Source organism: Myotis lucifugus, unplaced genomic scaffold (assembly GCF_000147115.1).
Source record: "Myotis lucifugus unplaced genomic scaffold, Myoluc2.0 scaffold_381, whole genome shotgun sequence".
Taxonomy (NCBI): Eukaryota; Metazoa; Chordata; class Mammalia; order Chiroptera; family Vespertilionidae; genus Myotis; species Myotis lucifugus.
This window is the reverse complement of record NW_005871429.1, coordinates 986,767-1,004,423: the sequence shown is the minus strand read 5'-3', so window position 1 is coordinate 1,004,423 and position 17,657 is coordinate 986,767. Positions and strand designations below refer to the sequence as shown.

The window sequence follows — 17,657 nt, the reverse complement described above, 5'->3', positions numbered from 1 at the left end:
AGTGCTGATCAGTGGCTGCACTCAGCCCCACTCCTAGTCAGCTCTTTGGCTGGGCAGCTGCTTACAATGTGGCCTGGCATTAAAAGATGAGCTGGGCCAACCGATGTCCTCTCCTGGGAATTTGAACTATGAAATACAAAGAGACTAGAGCAGTTAGCAGAGGTGATATAGAGAGAGACTCAGAGAGGCCGGCTGGTCAAATGCAAGTCACGGTTATGAGAAATTATGAGGAAACCCAGGAAGCTCTATGTGCTGCATGGGGATCAGAAGCAGTTACGAGCTGGGGCTCTGGAGGCCAACCTGAGTGAGAATCCTGACTCCTCCACTTCCTGGTTGAACCTAGGGCAGGATACCTAATCTCCTCCAGTCTCAGTGTTATCATATGGGAAATGGGGGTAACGTTATCAGCTAACTCACAGTGTTCTTAGCTGGATTAACTGAGATAAGCATGGACACCAGTATGTCTGGCATTTAGTAAGTGCTCAGAAGTTGTTAGCAATCATGCCGCCGTCTCCTCCTCCTAAAATTATTATTAATTGTATTAATATTAATGAGAGAAACACACAAAGGAAAGAGAGACCCTGTGGGCTGCCTTTCCACCTTACTATAGGAAAGAAATTGGTCCCCAGAGCTGCCTCAGTCCCTGCCTGCTTTCTGGGCCCGGTTCCTGTGCTGAACCATGTGCTATAATACAAAAGGCCTGCATGTGTGTGTGTGTGTGTGTGTGTGTGTGTGTGTGATATAGAGAGAGACTCAGAGAGTTCTCTCAGAGTGAACCTCTGTTTCTTGCAAACTGAATGATCCCTGAGCAGATTCTTATCTTCCTCTTGGGTTTGGACTTGAGCTCTCCACAGTCCTGCATAATGCTTCTGTCTACACCTCATATCCTGCCTGGGACTTGAACACAGCTGATGCTCAATGCTTGATGAATGAATGAATGACATTCCAAGCTTCTTTAAGGGACCTATGGAAAAGCCGTTTTTAGGGGACTCAGAAATCCATGGGGTACATAGTTGTGAGAGAGTTAGCCTCCTGATTCATGTCTTTGTCCTCCAAGCAGGAAAGTAGGAAGGCCAGGACTAGGATCACGCTGGAGAACTGATGCTACAGGCTCCCCTCCCTGAGTTCTGGCCTCGCCCACATGCTGCTAGGCCTTGCCTCTTTTTTCCCTTACTCCCTCTGACCTCAGGATGATGGGCATTAGGGTCACAGGGGAGGCCACTGATGGAAGAGAGCTGCTGGGTCAGGTTGCCAGCCTGCTAAAATGGGGCCAAGGCATCACCTACCAGGCCTGCCTCCCCCACCCCCGTCCTATCCAGTCTCACCCCTTCCACTCCTTCATTCCAATCCAAAACTTCAGCCATTCTCACACCGTTTCAGACCCTTACCTTTACCATGCTATCTTCCTATGTAGTTGTACATGCTATTCCTCCCCTTCAGGTGCCCTCTTCACCTCCAATGAAAACTCTTACTGGTCTTTAACATCCAGCTCAGAGCCAACCCCTGCTAGAATCTTCCTGGGACTCCCAGGCAGGGTTAAATGCTCTCACTCTGTGCTCCCACAATCCCTATGGAGGTTTTTATGAGCCCTGGCTCAACACTCCAATTACCCGCGTATTTGTCTATCTTTCCCTGAAGAGGTCCCAGGAACAGGAATTATATCCCATTCGTCATTGTGACCCCAGCACTTAGCAAAGGACTTGGCACATAGTAGGCTTTTACTAAGTGTCTGTTGACTGACTATATGAATGTATTAATTAATTAATTAGTTAATTAATTAATTAATCGTTTCTCCCAGCTCTGGGACCCCTGGATCCTGCTGTTTTCTCTTCATCTCTGGCTGTCTTAGGCATTTTTAAAAGCCTTCTGCAGTCCCGTGACTATTTATCCCAAAGGCACCACTATTCACCCCCAGTCCTGAGCAACATCTGCTGTCCACCATGCAGGACACTGCCCGGTTATGGATTTTGAAGCCAGAAATTTAGGGCTTAGGTACTGAGCAGGGACCACAGGAGAAAGGACAAAATGGAGTGGGTTAGGGACTTAAATGTCTTCATTGGCCATTTGGGTCCTCGTGGGTGTTTCCAGGCTCTCTCTCCCATACAGGCCTCTGATTATGTTGCTGGGCATGCCTGCCACTTGCCTGCCCTCTTACCTCCTTGGGCCCAGAGCTGAGCGGCTGGCGGAGGCAGTGCTGGGCCAGCCCAAGCAGACAGCCTTGCGCGATTGCTGGCTCCAGGCCTCCCAGCCCAGCTTGTAGCTCCCCCCAGAGTGGCGGGATTGATTGGCTGCAGCCAGAATGGGCACCAGTCTCCCTGGCTTGGACAGAAACGGGGCCATCTGTTACACCTCTAGTTAAAAGTACATAAAGTTGAGCATTTGTGCGCCGACAATACCACCCCTGACACCCTCCACGCGGCACAGCGCTCCGGCTCCTTGGCAGGCTTGCGCTCTGCGACAGGCCGGCACAGCAACGCCCACACGCTGGCTGGGTTGGCACCACCACAGCCACCAGGGCTCCACCCCCCTGTGGCCTAGCCCAGCTGGGTCCAGCCTGGAAGCCTAGACCCCACCTGTGTTAGAGGGTGGAGGAATGGATGTGGGAAAGGATAGATATCGGTGGGCAACTCCTGTACCAGCTCAGGGTGCCTAGGGTGCAGATGATGCCAGATTTCAGGTTCTGATTTGGGGGCACCTAGGACAGCTGACAGTGCTAGCCCTGGGAGGCAGGCTTCAGGTGGGCCAGGCTGGCTCCGGGATCACGCCAGGCCTCGGGTCTCCTGGGCTACGCCAACCGGAAGAGTCCATCTTGTTACCAAATAAGCTCATGCACCTTGAGTTTGGAGCCCTCATGGTAGCATCTGATACCAACCAAAAGGAAATTTTGGACAGGCTGGGTTCTGGCCTTTGGTCTTTGGCACTGTGTTCTAGATGCTAGTTTCTGGGCTCTAGGATGTGGAACCTGATTTCTAAACCCAAATTTCTGGTGTCTGGCTCAGGCCTGGACATGCAAGGCAATCCACAAATGTCTTTTCCTACGTATCTTCCTCTCGTGGTCTAGCCAAGCCAGCCTACCTGTCTCCCAAAACTGTTGTGAGCAGTCTTGCCTCTACCCCTTTGCTCTTGCAAAGACCTTTCACTCCAACCTGGATACTCTATTTCTTCTCTCCAGCCTCTCAATCCTTCCATCCTTGAAGGCCTAGTTCTAGTCCCAGCCCTTCAAGGCAGACTTCTCTGGCTACAGGGCTCCTCCCTGCTCTGATCTCTCAGAGATCTCCTCCACTACCTGAATGGTTCCTCTTGAGTATGTCCAGTAAGAAACTTGAGCTCCTGCACAGGTGGAAACTGAACTGGCCCTTTCTCACCCACGCGTTAGAATAGGGCTGAGAGCACATGTGGGAGACTCTATAAGTGTCAGCCCGAACTTAGCTCAGCTGTGTGGGCAGGGAGACCATGCTCAGAGGTGATGCTGGCTTTCCTGAAGGCCACCCTAATGGCTCTGCTGGTCGCAGCCTGGAAAGCAGATGGTCAGGTAGACAGACAGCCTTTGATTACTCATGTGTTTGTTTAATACACGTTTATTAAGCGTGTGCTATGTACTAAGTCCTGTGTGGGCCATGGAAGAGGAGAGGGAATAATAAAAAAAAAAAAAGAAATTAGACACAGTCCCTGCCCTCAAAGAACTTACCCATAAGTAAAGGCCATGAGATGAATCCAAATAATAACTGTAGTGCAATAAACCATCCAAAATCAACAAAAGTGCCCTTTGTCTCATGAAACAATAGACCCTCAGAGCTGCAAAGGACCCAGACAGCCAGAGACTAATATCCTATCCTTGGCCAAAACATGTTTGTATACATTACATGACGTAATGTGGGTAAAGCTCTTACTTGGCATAAAGTAGGTGATAGTAAAATGAGGAAGATGATAATGGCAATAAGACTGATTATGAGCCTTCTCAGCAGGCTCTAAGTACACTGCACCTGTTGGGGGAGCTCACTCCCACAGAGACAGGCCTTCCATTGTTTACATTCTACCCTTCAGAAAGCCATCCACAAGGATAAGCTGAAACCACCTGCTTGACTCCACCCCTGGGATCACACAGCAGAGCTGGGTCTAGGGTGAGGCAAGTGAAACAGATACCTAAGCAAACAATGAAGGGGTCATACACAACACCGAGAGCAAGTATTGTTTTAAACTGTGTGTCCTAGGCACCTCCCTTCCCTCACCTAGTCCCAGTCCCACCACCCAGTGAGTCTGTACCCTCCTCCCCAAGCCAGCTCCAAGTAGGAGCTGTCAGATTTTTTCAAGAACCTTTAGCCTCCAAAGAAGCTCACACCAGCAGCCTACAGGTTGTGGGGTGATCTGGCACAGTGCCCAAGGATGGAGCGTGAGGGCAGATGAGGACTGAGAATTATGGTAGGATGTTAGTCCTAACTAGGGGAACTTACCTGGCCACTCCAATCCTTTCCTGGACAACACCTCCTTCTAGCTCAGGGAGGTTGCCTGCCACTCTCCCCAAAGCACTGGTGGTGCAAGGACCTACGTAAGGCTGGTATGTCCAAATCAGGGCCCTAAAAGAACCCAGGCAGTAGGCTTTTCTAAAGGACATTGGGCAGTGAGCCTGGATATGAAAAAGTCATGTGACTCCTTCTCATGGGCATCCCCAGATAGGGGAGTGTGTGTGTGCGTGTGTGTGCACGCCCGCTGCTGCCCACACAAGTGTGTAGAAAGCAGAATGTAGCCCTGACCGGTTTGGCTCAGTGGATAGAGCGTCGGCCTGGGGACTGAATGGTCCCAGGTTCAATTCCAGTCAAGGGCATGTACCTTGGTTGCGGGCACATCCCCAGTAGGAGATGTGCAGGAGGCAGCTGATCGATATTTCTCTCTCATCGATGTTTCTAACTCTCTATCCCTCTTCCTTCCTCTCTGTAAAAAATCAATAAAATATATTTAAAAAAAAAGAAAGCAGAATGTAATGCTTATAGGCCATGGGAAACCATGGAGGATGGGCATTGGGGTGGTTTTTGAGGGGGAAGGTAAAGAGCTTGGGGGTCTATGTTGCCTAGGTCCCCTTTTGTGGCCTCCTTGTTTCTGGCCCTCATGGACCCAAACCCGACAAATCTTTGCTTTTTTCTTTCCTGTTTATAAAGCCCTGCCCACCCCCACTTCCAAGAGCCCCGAGAGGAAATCGGCTATAGAATTCTTCGCACGCACGTTTGCAGGCACAAGCCGAGGCCCACAGCCGGTTAGAAGCGCAGAGCGGGGCGGGGCGGGGGGGACTTGAACTCGGATCCTCAGGGCCCCTCCTCCAGGCTGGTGCCCGAGGGTCCATGAGAGACCGCTGACTGCTGGGCTGCGAAGCGCTTGGGACCGCGGAGTGGGCGGGGGCGTGCGGCCAGGGCCTGCGCTTCCCCGGGCCGCCAGCAGCAGGCGCTGTGGCGGAGGCGCCCTCAGTACGCGAGCATTAACTTAAGAAGAGCTCACACTAATATCCCTGGCTGTGTGGAAACAGCGTTTTATTAAATGCTTCACACAGATTTGGTATAATAAAGATGAATATATTATATCCTTTGCCTCCCCCAGAGTGAGACAATAATAAGAGAGGGAAAAAACAATAAAGTGAAACATAAATACAATGTAATGGGACTTGTGTCGAGGGACGCGTGGCCTGTCGGGGCTGCCACGGGGCGACTTTGCGGCGGGAGCTCGGGGCCGGGTCGCCCAAGAGCCGGACTCCAGCCCTTCCCGGCCGGACCAGGGGTTCCCAGGCCCCGGTTTCCAGCCTTCCCAACTCGGGGTCCCCCTCCCCCAGTCCCACCTCTGCAGCTAGGAAGACTCTAACTCAGAGGCACTGCTGGAGAGGATAAAAGAGGAGGGGTCGGCTGGCCCTCCCTCCACCCTGGGTAGAGCCATGCGCATCCTCCCCGCGGGTGCAGGACTGCGCGGGACGTGGGGCCCACCAGCAGGCAGACTCATGAGCCGATAGAGATACTCGAAGGAGGAAAAATCTGAGAGCGATGGCTTCTACGTTGGAAAAAGTTGCCTTCCCCTTCTGCCCCACCCCCACCCCAACCCCGTGTCTCCCATAACCAGCCAGAAGTCCCTCATTTGGGTCTTATTTCCAACCTTCTCTGGGAACCGCCAAAATCGCTTACCTGAAAATGAGAATTCCAAAGCTTTCCCCTCGCGGACAAAGGGAAACCCAGAGGTTCCGCCTCACCCTCCCCGCTTAGGTCGAGCGGCGGCGGCCAGGGCTCCGGCCCGGAGGAGACTGCGTGGCTTTAACTCAGCGATACCTACCAGCTGACCTGGTTTGAGCCCCACCTGTGGTGCTGACCAGCGCAATGCTACTTAACCTCTGATTCCTCTTCCGTAAATGAGCGGTTGTCTGGATTGGAGAGAAGGTCTCTAACGCCTGGCACCCCATCAGCTGTAAAAAAATAAAAAATAAAAATAAAAAACAGCTACCAGCTGCTTCCCCAAATATTCGTTAAAATAGCCACTTCAGACCTACACTTCCTGCGAACCTCATCTCCTCCTTAGGCCCCAAAGCAGGCAGCCCCTTGACCCAAACGAATGGAAAGGCTGAGTCTCCCATCACCCTCCCTCAATCTTCCCACTTTTACCCCCATCGAGGCTCAGGAAGATTAGGAGACTTACCCACCATCACACGGCCCGTCGGTGGCGCCATCTGAGGTCCACGTGCCTTCACAGGCCCTCACCGGCCTCTGCGGAGACGCTGAGCCGCCCTGATGCGAAAGCCCTCGCAATGCGGCCTCCCCGGGCCCGGGCTGCGGTCCCGCACTTACCGAACGAAGGAAAACGAATGAGAAAGAATGCGCAGAGGCGGAGGGATGAGAAAGAGACGGAGGGGGCGGCAGCCAAGAGGAAGATTTTGGGGGGGGGGGGAGACGGCGCGGGGCTAGGGCACAGAGGGCCGTCTTCGGGGCTTCTGGTCGCGCTGCCTGGGACCCCCCTGAAGACTGGGGCCCTGTGTGCGCCGCCCGGTAGGCCAGCGGGGCCACTGCGAGAGAGGGTCACCCCCTGGGGGTGGGGAGGCTGCGTGGAGAAAGGGTCAGGCTGCTAACGAAAGGGCTGCTCGACCTCGTGGAGTGGAAGGGGCTTTGGGAGGAACTGGGGGAACACGCGGCGGTCGATGTGAGAAGGGAGCAGTGTGATTCAAGGTCAGGAGCCCAGGGACAAGCGGGAGGTGGAAAGGCCACAGGGAGCTGGTTCCGCTCAAACGAAATCAGGCTGAAGGCGCAGCGCATTCAGCCCGTCTTCCAGGCCCAGCGTTCTGCACCAGGCGGCACCAGCTGCTTGCGCCACCAGAACTGGGTCCTCCGGTCCCCGGAAATGAGGGGACAACAGAGGCGGGGGGACCTGGGGTCCAGAGTGAGTGGAGGGTCCTGCGGCTTCACTTCCATCCCGGCCATGACGAAGCAGCCCCGGCATCCGGGCTGTGGGCACAGGCCTGAACCTCCTTCCTCACTTTGCTGGGAGCCACACTGCGCGCGTTCTCGGTGCGGCTGGGCACTGGAGCAGTGGGTTCTTGCAAGTCAGCCCACTGCGCTCCTAGTCTAGGCTTGGTCCTGCCGCCCGCCTTCTGTTGTGGGTGTCTTGAGAGCAGGCGGCCCTCTGAGCGGTGGGGCCAGAAAGGATCTGGGACCAGGGAGTCTCGTGGGATGTGGCCCAGGCAGAATCCAGGATAGGAGAGGACAGGGGGTCTTCTATCCGGACTCTCCTCCTCTAGAGCGTTAGTGACCCCCTCCCCTCCGTGCCCTGCACTAATGCAGTGAGGCCCCTGCTGAATTATCCACGTGCTGTTTATTATAAGCCAGACTCAGGCCTGACTCCTGGGCCCGCCTAGTGGGGCTGGCGGCTGGCTCCTCAATCTCTTAGCTACTCTCTGCTCCGTCCCTCCACCTATTGGCCCAGGAGTGGCAGGGCTGAGGGTGCAGCCTCGCCCCAACTCCCCCACCCCTTTGGCTCGAAGCAGCCATCCCAGGAGCCCACCAGCACCCACACCAGGCTGCAGACCTGATGGGAGTTCACAAGGGATCAAAGATTTCACCCCAACCCCAGCAGCTCGCTGCCCAAATGACAGAGGGAGGAAATATGGGGGCTCTCTAGCTCCCCCTCTGGGCTGGCACCTCTAGTCTCCTGCCTGGCTGTCCCCCTTGCCTGGAGAGTGGCCCCCACTTAGGTATCTACCCAAATGCTCCTGGTTTTTCAAGGCTCCACTCAAATGCCACCTCCACTGGGACAGAACTAGACTCCTCCCACTTATCTTTACCCCCTTCACGGTCCACTGGGCTACTGGGGTGGGGTGTCTGTTTCCTGACACTCTTGCCTACCCATCACCCTCCATCTTCTGTCTGCTCTTCCTCTCTGCTTCTGGGCCCAAAACATGATAGGGGCTCAATCCTGTTTTTTAAGAGAGAAGGAGGAAGAGAAGGAGAGGGGAAGAGGGGGAAAGGGGGAGAAGGAGAAGGGGGAGAGAGAGAGAGAGAGAGAGAGAGAGAGAGAGAGAGAGCAAACTCCATAGCACAGCTGGGTCCAGAACCCAGGACCCTCCCCCCATGGCCAAAAAGCATTTAAAAATGAGGCTCCTGTGCCCGTGTGTTTGTGTGTGTGTGTGTGTGTGTGTGTTGGAGCAGCAGGGGTGCCTCACACATCTGCACGCAGCTGGCAAAACAATGCACCTACCCTTCTCTCACACCCCTGGTCCTCTCTCTAGGGCACAGACAGAGGTCCCTGACTGGCTCTCTTTTGTCTCTTATTATTCATTTAGTTTATTCATTCAATAAATTCATGAGGAGACTTTGCTATATGCCAGGCTAGCATAGGACATAGAGAGGAGATTCAGGTCCCTTCCTCCCAAGTTCACAGCCAGGTGGAGAGAGAGGCAGAAGGACAGACAGACAAATATGCACATCCCTGGCAATCTGACCTGACACCGAGGAGGTGTGTGCTAAGGAGCAGAGAGGAACTGAACGGGTCAGGGAAGGCTCCCCCAATGAGTTGAGCACTAAAAACAGAGCAAGAGGTGCCAAGAAGGGAAGTGACAGAACCCTTTCTGCTCCAGATGACAGGAGCAAAGACTTGGGACCAAAAGGGAGGGCTGTTCTGGAGGCTGCAAAGTATGGTCACCTGGGCTTTGAGCACCTCCCAGGAACTGTCTCATCCCCTCTCTCCTGGTCTCTATCACTCAGTGATCTGTCTAGGCTCCCCCTCACCCCCCCCCAAACACACTTCTAAAGGGCAGTCAATCTCCCTATGCAGAGCTGAAGTGCCTAGAACAGGAGTCCTCAAACTTTTTAAACAGGGGGCCAGTTCACTGTCCCTCAGACCGTTGGAGGGCCGGACTATAGTTTAAAAAAAAAACTATGAACAAATTCCTATGCACACTGCACATATCTTATTTTGAAGTAAAAAAACAAAACAGGAACAAATACAATATTTGTATTTGCATGTGGCCCGCAGGCCGTAGTTTGAGGACCCCTGGCCTAGAAGGTGACCCTTGTGGTGGGGCCCCCTATCAAATAGGCTCTAAAAGAGTTAGGGTCACACAAAAAGTGGGGAGGGGAAAGAAGAGGAGTGCTCTCCAAGGGAGTGCCCTGGCCATAGACTCTGCCCCCTTGGCTAGAGGAGGTTCTGAGAGCTGGGCCTGGCCAGAGACAGCAAGACAGGTCCAGAAGCAGGCTTGGAGCCTGTCCCAAATTTTGGATCAGCTGGCTCCCTACTCTCCAGGCCTGTGAGGAGGCAATTTTCCTCTTCCTACCCCTTCCCTATTGGCCTGCTTGTGGCCTTAACCTTTTCAAGATCTCCAACCCCTTTTGAGAATCCAATACATTATGTAACATTGTCCCGGGAAAATGTACCCACTTGGGCTCACATACATAATTTAACACACAATTTCTGGGATCTGCAGAGCTCCCGAAGCCCATTCAAAGAGCCCTTGGAGACCTCTGGTTAAGAACCCCATGGTTCTGGGATTAAGACTTGAGTCAGAAAAAAAAAATAGTCTTCAAATCTTAGTGATTCCAAAATAGGCTGTGTGACTTTGGATGGGTTACTTAACTTCTCTGGGCCTCATTTTTCTTATTTGTAAAATCAGGGTAATAACAGAAGCTACCTCACAGGGTTGTAATATATGAAATGAGTAAAAATCTTAGCCTGAAGCCAGGCACACGCAGGAAGGGATTATGGTGTTTATTGTCATGGTTATTGTTGTTGTTACTGCAGATGGTGGCCCAGGGCAGAATATAAAAACCAAGTGGGCAGTCCCGGTTCAGCCAGGGTGGCAGGAGGCCATCTATCGGAGGAGTCTACTTCTATAGCAGAAGAAACACTCTCTGAATTCCACAAGGAGAGTCAGAGGAGCAGTTGCTCAGGGGACAGAAATGATCCCAATTGGTGGTCAAGTTAACTCGTGTCAAGTGGTGTCAGAACCTTTTCTTTAGGGCAGCTCTGGCCTGAGGGCCGATGCTGGTGCTTACACAAATAATCTGGAAACAAATGGGGCTACCACAGCAATCTGGATTAAAGCCGATGGAGCCTTTGGGGGTTTACTTGGATTATTCTCCTGCGCTAAGGAATAAGTCATTTTGTTTGGGTCTACAGGGTCCCCTTATCCTGGCAATTCATGCAATATGCTTTCCTTCCTCTTTGTCTGGAATATTCACTGGAGTAGGGGGAAAGCAGATATTTGGCAGAATAAACCCTTCCCCTTCCACTGGAGACAGAATAAGGCTGGACCCTGGGGGTACAGGCAGCAAGCACACATTTGGGAGTCCAGGCTCTGGAGACAGGCATTCCCTCTGTGGAGCAAACTCAAGGGACAAGCTACATCCAGCTCCAGGGGAGATGCCACTGGCTCAGCTTACTGGGGGTTGAGGATCCCACAAGGTCTTCCCAACCCAGCATGGGGTCCCAGGCAGAAGGTTAGATTTTGGAGAGCAACTGGCAGGGTTCCTCCTTGCCACCCCCACCCCATCTGCCCCTGAGTTACCCTTCCTTCCAATTTTCACAATCTCCAAATATCCTCTGAGTGGGGACAGTCAAGGCCCAAGACTTTCCCCTCCAGGATATACAACCATTTGTACTTCATTTGCTTGATAAAAACTCATTCAACCAATACACAGAGGGTGCCAGGTGATTGCCTGGCCTGCGCAGGTCTGGGGTGTATGGAATTCCCAGGTAAAGATCCCCGCCCTCAAGGACCGCCAGGTTTGTCTGGTGGGAGAAGAAGTGAATCTGACCACAAACTCAAAACATAGCTCCTTGCTCTGCAGGACGGGTGTGGGCTCCCAGGAGTTCAGAAAATTCTAGCCACCCACATATTGGAGTCTATAGTGGGGGGGGGGGGTGGAAGGACTGTGGGATATGGAAAAGGTTGGTGGGGCAGTTTTTTGTTTTTTTTTAATGGCCTGGATGAGGTGATGCAGGCAGGGGACCCTAAACAACAAAATGGGTAGGCAACACCCCCAGGTGCCCCTTGAACTCCTTGCCGTGCCAAGCTGGAGCACAGGAGTTGAACAAATCAGGCCCAAAAGACAAAGCCTCGGGATTGAACTGCTATTGCTGGCTAGGAAAGGAAGAAGAGGTGTGGCCATAGTAGGTGAAGGAGGTAATAAAGCAGATGATGGTAGAATGTCCTGTCCACTTTGACATGATGTGGTTGAAGATGAAAGACCCCAGGAAATAGTGCCCCAGTGGAGAAATTCTATGCCACCACCCCCTCTGCTCCCCAATTACGTTCCTCATCTTCCTGGCAGCCTCATAGTACTTTAAACTTTGCTGGTCCTGAGGGGCTGGGAGATTGGTCCTACAGGCCAATATCAGGTGTGAATACAGGAACAGATAGGAAGAATGGGAGAGTATGGGAGGAAGCCCCTTCCAGGATAGGGACCCAAGAGTCCCTGTTCTCTGCTAGCAATGGTGGGGGGGGGGGTGTCTTGCTTCAGGCCTGGGGCTGGGCTTTGGGGTTATGGCAGGAAAGAGCAGCGGGCCAGAGGCTGAGGCAGGATCCTGAGAGCAGGAAGTGAGAGGAGAGGGCGGACCGCTCTCAGTTCCTGAGCATCCAAGCCAGCAGTGTCCAGCTCCCTGGCACCCTCTCCACCATCTCTAGACTCTGACCCCATGGTTGGTAGGCCCTCATGGCTCCCAGAACAGCACTGATGCACCAGAGACGGTCTGCCTTGGGGATAGTTCTGCAGCCCTGGGGGAGCGGAGAATCCCATTCTCACCCTGCTTCTGAATACCTGTCCTCCCACAAAATGCTGCGCAAAGGTGGGGGAAGAGGGTAAGTAGCTCCTCCCAATGCTCCCAAGCAGGCCAGCGGCAGACACTGGGGTCCCAAACAAGAATCCTTTATCTCTACACTGTCCCCTTTACTCTGGAGACCTGCAAGCCACGTTCCAAACAAATAACTAAAAGGGAGATAAAGCAACAACCCATCTCCGGTGCACTGAGGTCCCTATGCTGGAGACAGGGAGAGAACCTGTACCCAGCTCCACAGCCCAGCTTGGCTCACTCCCTCTCTGGGGCAGGTACGGGGCTAAGAAGTCCAAGAGGTCCTATTTTTCCCATTCCCACCTCGGGACTGGGCCACAGTCCTCCGCACTAGCCTCTCTGGGCCCTTGTCTTGACTAAGCAGGGATGCCGGATGGCACTGCCTGCCCAGGAGTTTACAAACAAAGCCAGGGAAAGGGCCGAGGCTGTGGGGAAGGGAACAGTTCTTCCTGTCTTGGTCCCAACCCCCTTTCCCTCCCCTCCTCTCTCCTGGCGCAGAAATGGAAAATTAGGGTGGTGGGGCCAGCGGCCCCACACAAACCAGAGGAGCGAAGCAAGAGAGAAAAGAGCCAGGAGCACAACCCCCTTGGGGGCCTCAAGAGAATGAAAGACATAGGTAAGGGCTCACACGCCTATATACCCTCAGATTCACATTTGTTTACACAAATATACAGATGGAGAATGACATACAAATATACACATTCAAAAACATAAACACATCCAAATGCCGATGCACACAAATGCTGCCTGATATACACAGAATGCGGGGCCATACGGTCCCCAGACCGTAGTCTGACCCGAACCCTGGCCTCTCTGCGGGTTCCTAAAAGCGCAGCCCCAGCCGCCACAGGCCCCCTCTGGGCCCCCTCCCCGCATCCGGAACAGCTGGAGTCGGCCGGGCGGTACACTCTAGCCCGGCTCTGGGCTGGGCGGGGCCGGCAGCCGGGCCTCGGCCCGGCCAGCAGAGCGCAGCAGGGAGGCCCCAGCCGGCCCGTTAGCCCGGGCACCCGGCCCGACCGCCGGTCGGACGCCGGTCACCAGGCGGCCTCTAGAGCATCGGCCCGAGGAAAGTGTGCAGGATTGCCTGAGGAGGTAAGACTGTCCCTTTGGGATCAGGCCGGAGGAGAGGTGCCTCGAGCCACCACCAACTCTCACCCCGCCTCTAGGCTGGGGAAGGTTGAGTCCTCTGACTAGTCCCCTCCCCCAGCCCCTGGGGTTCCCACACCTCTGTGTCCCAGGTCGCCTCATACAGGGCTGCAGAGCCCGTTTAGACCTCCTGATTCCCCAGGTGCATGGCCCAAGGCCACGGTGAGGGGCAAGAGAGTCTAGGAGCAGAGGCGCTGGGTCCTTGATCACCGCTCTCCAAAGTCCGCGCTGGGCGCTGGCGGGTCCCACCCAAGCTCCTTGTCTTACCTGGACCGCGTGGCGGCTGCGTACCTCCCAGGCTGGACTCTCGCGGCCCTTCTCCGGCGTCAAATCCCGGGTCGGAGAGCTTGAGACCTCCGGGCCAGCGCTGCCCTCACAGCCAGGCCGGCGGGAGGCGGGTGCGCCGGGAGTGAGGCTCGCAGTTTGGGGTGGGGGCGGCGGCATTTCAGTCGTCTGAGGTTCGGGTGCAATAAAGGCACCGCTAATGTAATTTACAAACAGCTCGGGCCGAGCGCGGCGCAGCGCCCGGACTGACAGGCGCATTAGGCAGGCTAATTCCAGCCGGCTCCTCCTACCCCCGGCCCGCTAATTAATGAGCTTCCCAACTTAGAGCCGCCTGCATTGGACAGACAGAGAGTGAAAGAGAGGGCGAGGGAGAGGGAGAGAAGGAGAGGACGGGGGGGAGCAGAGAGGAGAGAGGGAGGGAGAGAGAGAGAGAGAACAGGAGGAGAGAGGACAGAGAGAAAGAAGAGAGGAGAAAGACAGGGAGAAAGGAGAAAGAGACAGACAGAAGTGCCGCTGCAGATAATTGATTACTCCTCGATCAAGGCTAACTTGTTAGCAATAGTCAATTGCCCCATCTCTCCGCCTCCCCTCGCAGTACAGAATCGGTGCACTCGCCTCGGCTCTTCCAACTGCCGCCTCCAGGACCCGGGGCCAGGAGCCGCCGCGGAGCCACCTGACACCTTTAAATAGCACCGGGGCTGGCGAAACTGGAGCCCCGCGCGGCGCGCCCCGGCTCGGGCCCCGGATTGCTGGAAGCCCCGGCGGCGGCGGCGCCCGCGTCAGCACCCTCCTCCCGGGGCCCCGGGCGGCTCGGCTCGCCTCTGCCACCGCGTTAATCGGCCCCGCGCCTGGCCAGCGCTTGGCCCGCGCCCTGCCCGGCGCGGCCTCCTGCCCACCCGCCGCTGCCGCTTTCCCGCGCCGCCCGGCGCCCGAGCTGCCCGCGGGCTGGGTCCCCGCAGCCCGAGCCGCCCCGGCCGGGCCCCCAAACGAGGCCGAGATGACTTCCAAGGAGGAAGGCAAGGCGGCGCCGGGGGAGGAGCGGCGGCGCAGCCCGCTGGACCACCTGCCGCCACCCGCCAACTCCAACAAGCCGCTGACGCCGTTCAGCATCGAGGACATCCTCAACAAGCCGTCTGTGCGGAGAAGTTACTCGCTGTGCGGGGCGGCGCACCTGCTGGCGGCCGCGGACAAGCACTCGCCGGGCGGCTTGCCCCTGGCGGGCCGCGCGCTGCTCTCGCAGACCTCGCCTCTGTGCGCCCTGGAGGAGCTCGCCAGCAAGACCTTTAAGGGGCTGGAGGTCAGCGTCCTGCAGGCAGCCGAAGGTAGGTGTTGCCACTGGATTCCCCTGCGCACGGCATCCAGAGCCCCCGCCTCCTGTGCCCAACGCGCTTCGTGCCCTGTGCCTCTGCCAGCCTCCTCCCGCGCCGGCCGTCTGGGCCCTCCAGCCCAAACCGCCGCCGCTCGGAGTAGAGATGGGAGGGACAGGACCCAAACCCTATTTCCTAGGGACCGCTGGATAGGCCAGAGTGACCGGGAAGGGATGGCGGGAACACAAGGTCTTTCTGCAGTCGGCCTGCTCTGCCTGGCTCCCTCCCGTTCCCAGTGGCCTGGGCACTCTTAGCCCTGCTCCTGGGATGAGGAATGGAGAGCCGTTTGCTGGGAACTTTTGAGTGAGGGTAGAGTTGGGGTAATTGGGAAGAAAGGGGGAGTACTAACATTCATACCAAAGTCAGGACTTCCCCATCTGGCTCCCTCCTGCTCTAGCAACCTTGGGTCTTTCAAACCAACTCTTGGGGGGCCACGGGAGGGGGGGAGGGAACAAAAGCAATGTTTTCCTAGGGACTTCTGTTAGAAGAGAGACTGGGAAAGGGGGTTTGCAATTGCCGAGGCTTCCCACAGCCGGGGAAGTCTAATCAAAGCCGAGCAGGGAACAGTGGCAAACCGCGGACCCGCTGAGCCTGGGTGGGGTGCGGAGAGTGGGTGGGTTTCCTTCTCGCGTGGCGCAAGCCTACACTGTGGTTTCCTCGCAGGCCGAGACGGAATGACCATCTTTGGGCAACGGCAGACCCCCAAGAAGCGGCGAAAGTCGCGCACGGCCTTCACCAACCACCAGATCTACGAGCTGGAGAAGCGCTTCCTCTACCAGAAGTACCTGTCCCCGGCCGATCGCGACCAAATCGCGCAGCAGCTGGGCCTCACCAACGCTCAGGTCATCACCTGGTTTCAGAATCGGCGCGCCAAGCTCAAGCGGGACCTGGAGGAGATGAAGGCCGACGTGGAGTCCGCCAAGAAACTGGGCCCCAGCGGGCAGATGGACATCGTGGCGCTGGCCGAACTGGAGCAGAACTCGGAGGCTGCGGGCGGCGGCGGCGGCGGCGGCTGTGGCAGGGCCAAGTCGAGGCCTGGCTCTCCCGCACTCCCTCCAGGCGTTCCGCAGGCCCCAGGCGCTGGGCCCCTGCAACTCTCGCCCGCTTCCCCGCTCACGGACCAGCCTGCCAGCAGCCAGGACTGCTCGGAGGACGAGGAAGACGAAGAGATCGACGTGGACGATTGAGCAGAACCCAGGATCCTCTGCCGCCCAGGGCCCCGGAAGCCCGTAGGCCTGCAGCCTCCCGGACGGCCGGGACCGCGGAGGGGAGCTGGGACCTCCTCTGCAACTCCCGCCTTCTCCCCCGTCCCTGGCCCGGACTCGGCTCCCAGCAGCTGCCTCTTCCCTCTCGAAGCAATAAACCCGGCTGGCCGGCCGGCCGGCCGCAGCGCAGGGCCTCCGCCGCCCGGGAGCCCTCGCCGTGCAATTCCGTATGGCTTCTGTATAAATATTTAAACCTATATAGCGGGTTCTCCCACCGCAGCCTGATTTTTTTTTAATCTCGGAGATATTCATGTTTTCAAAGCTCCCAGGCTGCCGGGTTTGCTGAGAGCGAGGCGAACGGAGGGTGAGGGACACCGAACCTAGCGGTCAGGAGGAGGGGGCCACCGGGACAGTTTCGATTTTCTCTGCATGTGGCGAATGCACCGGCCCTCTTCCTCCTCGCCTCCCCAGGCCTCTTGCAGTTGACTTCTTTTATTTCCTTCTGCATTTTCCCCGCGTGGGAAGGGGCTGAGGTGGGCAGCCGGGTCGAGACTTGCAAGTTTCAAATTGATCTTTTCTCCCCACCTCGAGAGAAGTCTGTTTTCTATGCCATTTCTGCCTCCCGATGCCCACTAACGCTATTTTTAAGATTCTTCCCCACCCTCTCTCGGTTTCCTCGGACTGACGGCTGGGGTCCGGGTCTTGGGACAAAATGGGAAATCCAACCAACCAAGCAACCAACGAAAAAATAACCCAAAGCCCTAGAATTATTTTTTACTCTTTTTAGAATTTTTTTGCATGTGACAGAGACTGAGAGGAGGCCAACCTAGCCCTCACCCCACCTCCTCCGCAGCTCTGGGTCTGTCTTGCAGCCTCCAGCGCCCTGCTCCCAGCTTGACTTGGCCAGACAAGGGTGACCAGATGAGGGTGGGTCCCACGTGCCCCTTCCCTGCTCCTGCCCTGCCTTTTCGTCCCGGACTGTACCCAAGGCCTCTTTCTCCGATAAATAAAGTCTTTGCCATTTTACTAGAAGCGGTGGTGACCGTGTCTAAATGAGTGGGCCCTGTTCAGGGAAGCCGTGGCACGCTCGGTGTGTTGCTCATTGTCGGCTGCACGGGCCTTGGAGACATAGAGGAGTTTCCGGCCTGCCGGCCGGTGTGAGAGTGAGCGGCGAGGGAGAAGTAGTGGGAGGAGGTATTTCTTGCCTGCAAACACGGGTCAGGCTCCAAACAGGGTAGGGATGGGGAGGGGGAGAAAGACGAGCAGGCTTCGTCAGGTCGGGGTAAAAAGTGGGGTGTACAATGCAGGGCGCAAATGCTTGCATAAGTTGGGGAGCGCCAAGGACAAGAAATTA

General features: G+C 55.9%; 1 protein-coding gene across 1 annotated transcript; it reads left to right on the top strand.

The window, feature by feature from the left end:
- Positions 1-14,575: 14,575 nt before the first annotated feature.
- LBX1 (ladybird homeobox 1) lies at positions 14,576-17,315 on the top strand. Its single transcript, XM_006101738.3, has 2 exons — positions 14,576-15,053; positions 15,762-17,315. The coding sequence occupies exons 1-2, from the start codon at positions 14,729-14,731 to the stop codon at positions 16,283-16,285; spliced, it is 849 nt and encodes a 282-aa protein (XP_006101800.1). The 5' UTR covers positions 14,576-14,728; the 3' UTR covers positions 16,286-17,315.
- Positions 17,316-17,657: the final 342 nt, after the last annotated feature.

Bases quoted from the DNA above. Each gene is read 5' to 3' on its own strand.
- LBX1 (XM_006101738.3), top strand. From the start codon at position 14,729: ATGACTTCCAAGGAGGAAGGCAAGGCGGCGCCGGGGGAGGAGCGGCGG. The intron at 15,054-15,761 runs GTAGGTGTTGCC...GTTTCCTCGCAG, and splicing joins CGTCCTGCAGGCAGCCGAAG to GCCGAGACGGAATGACCATC.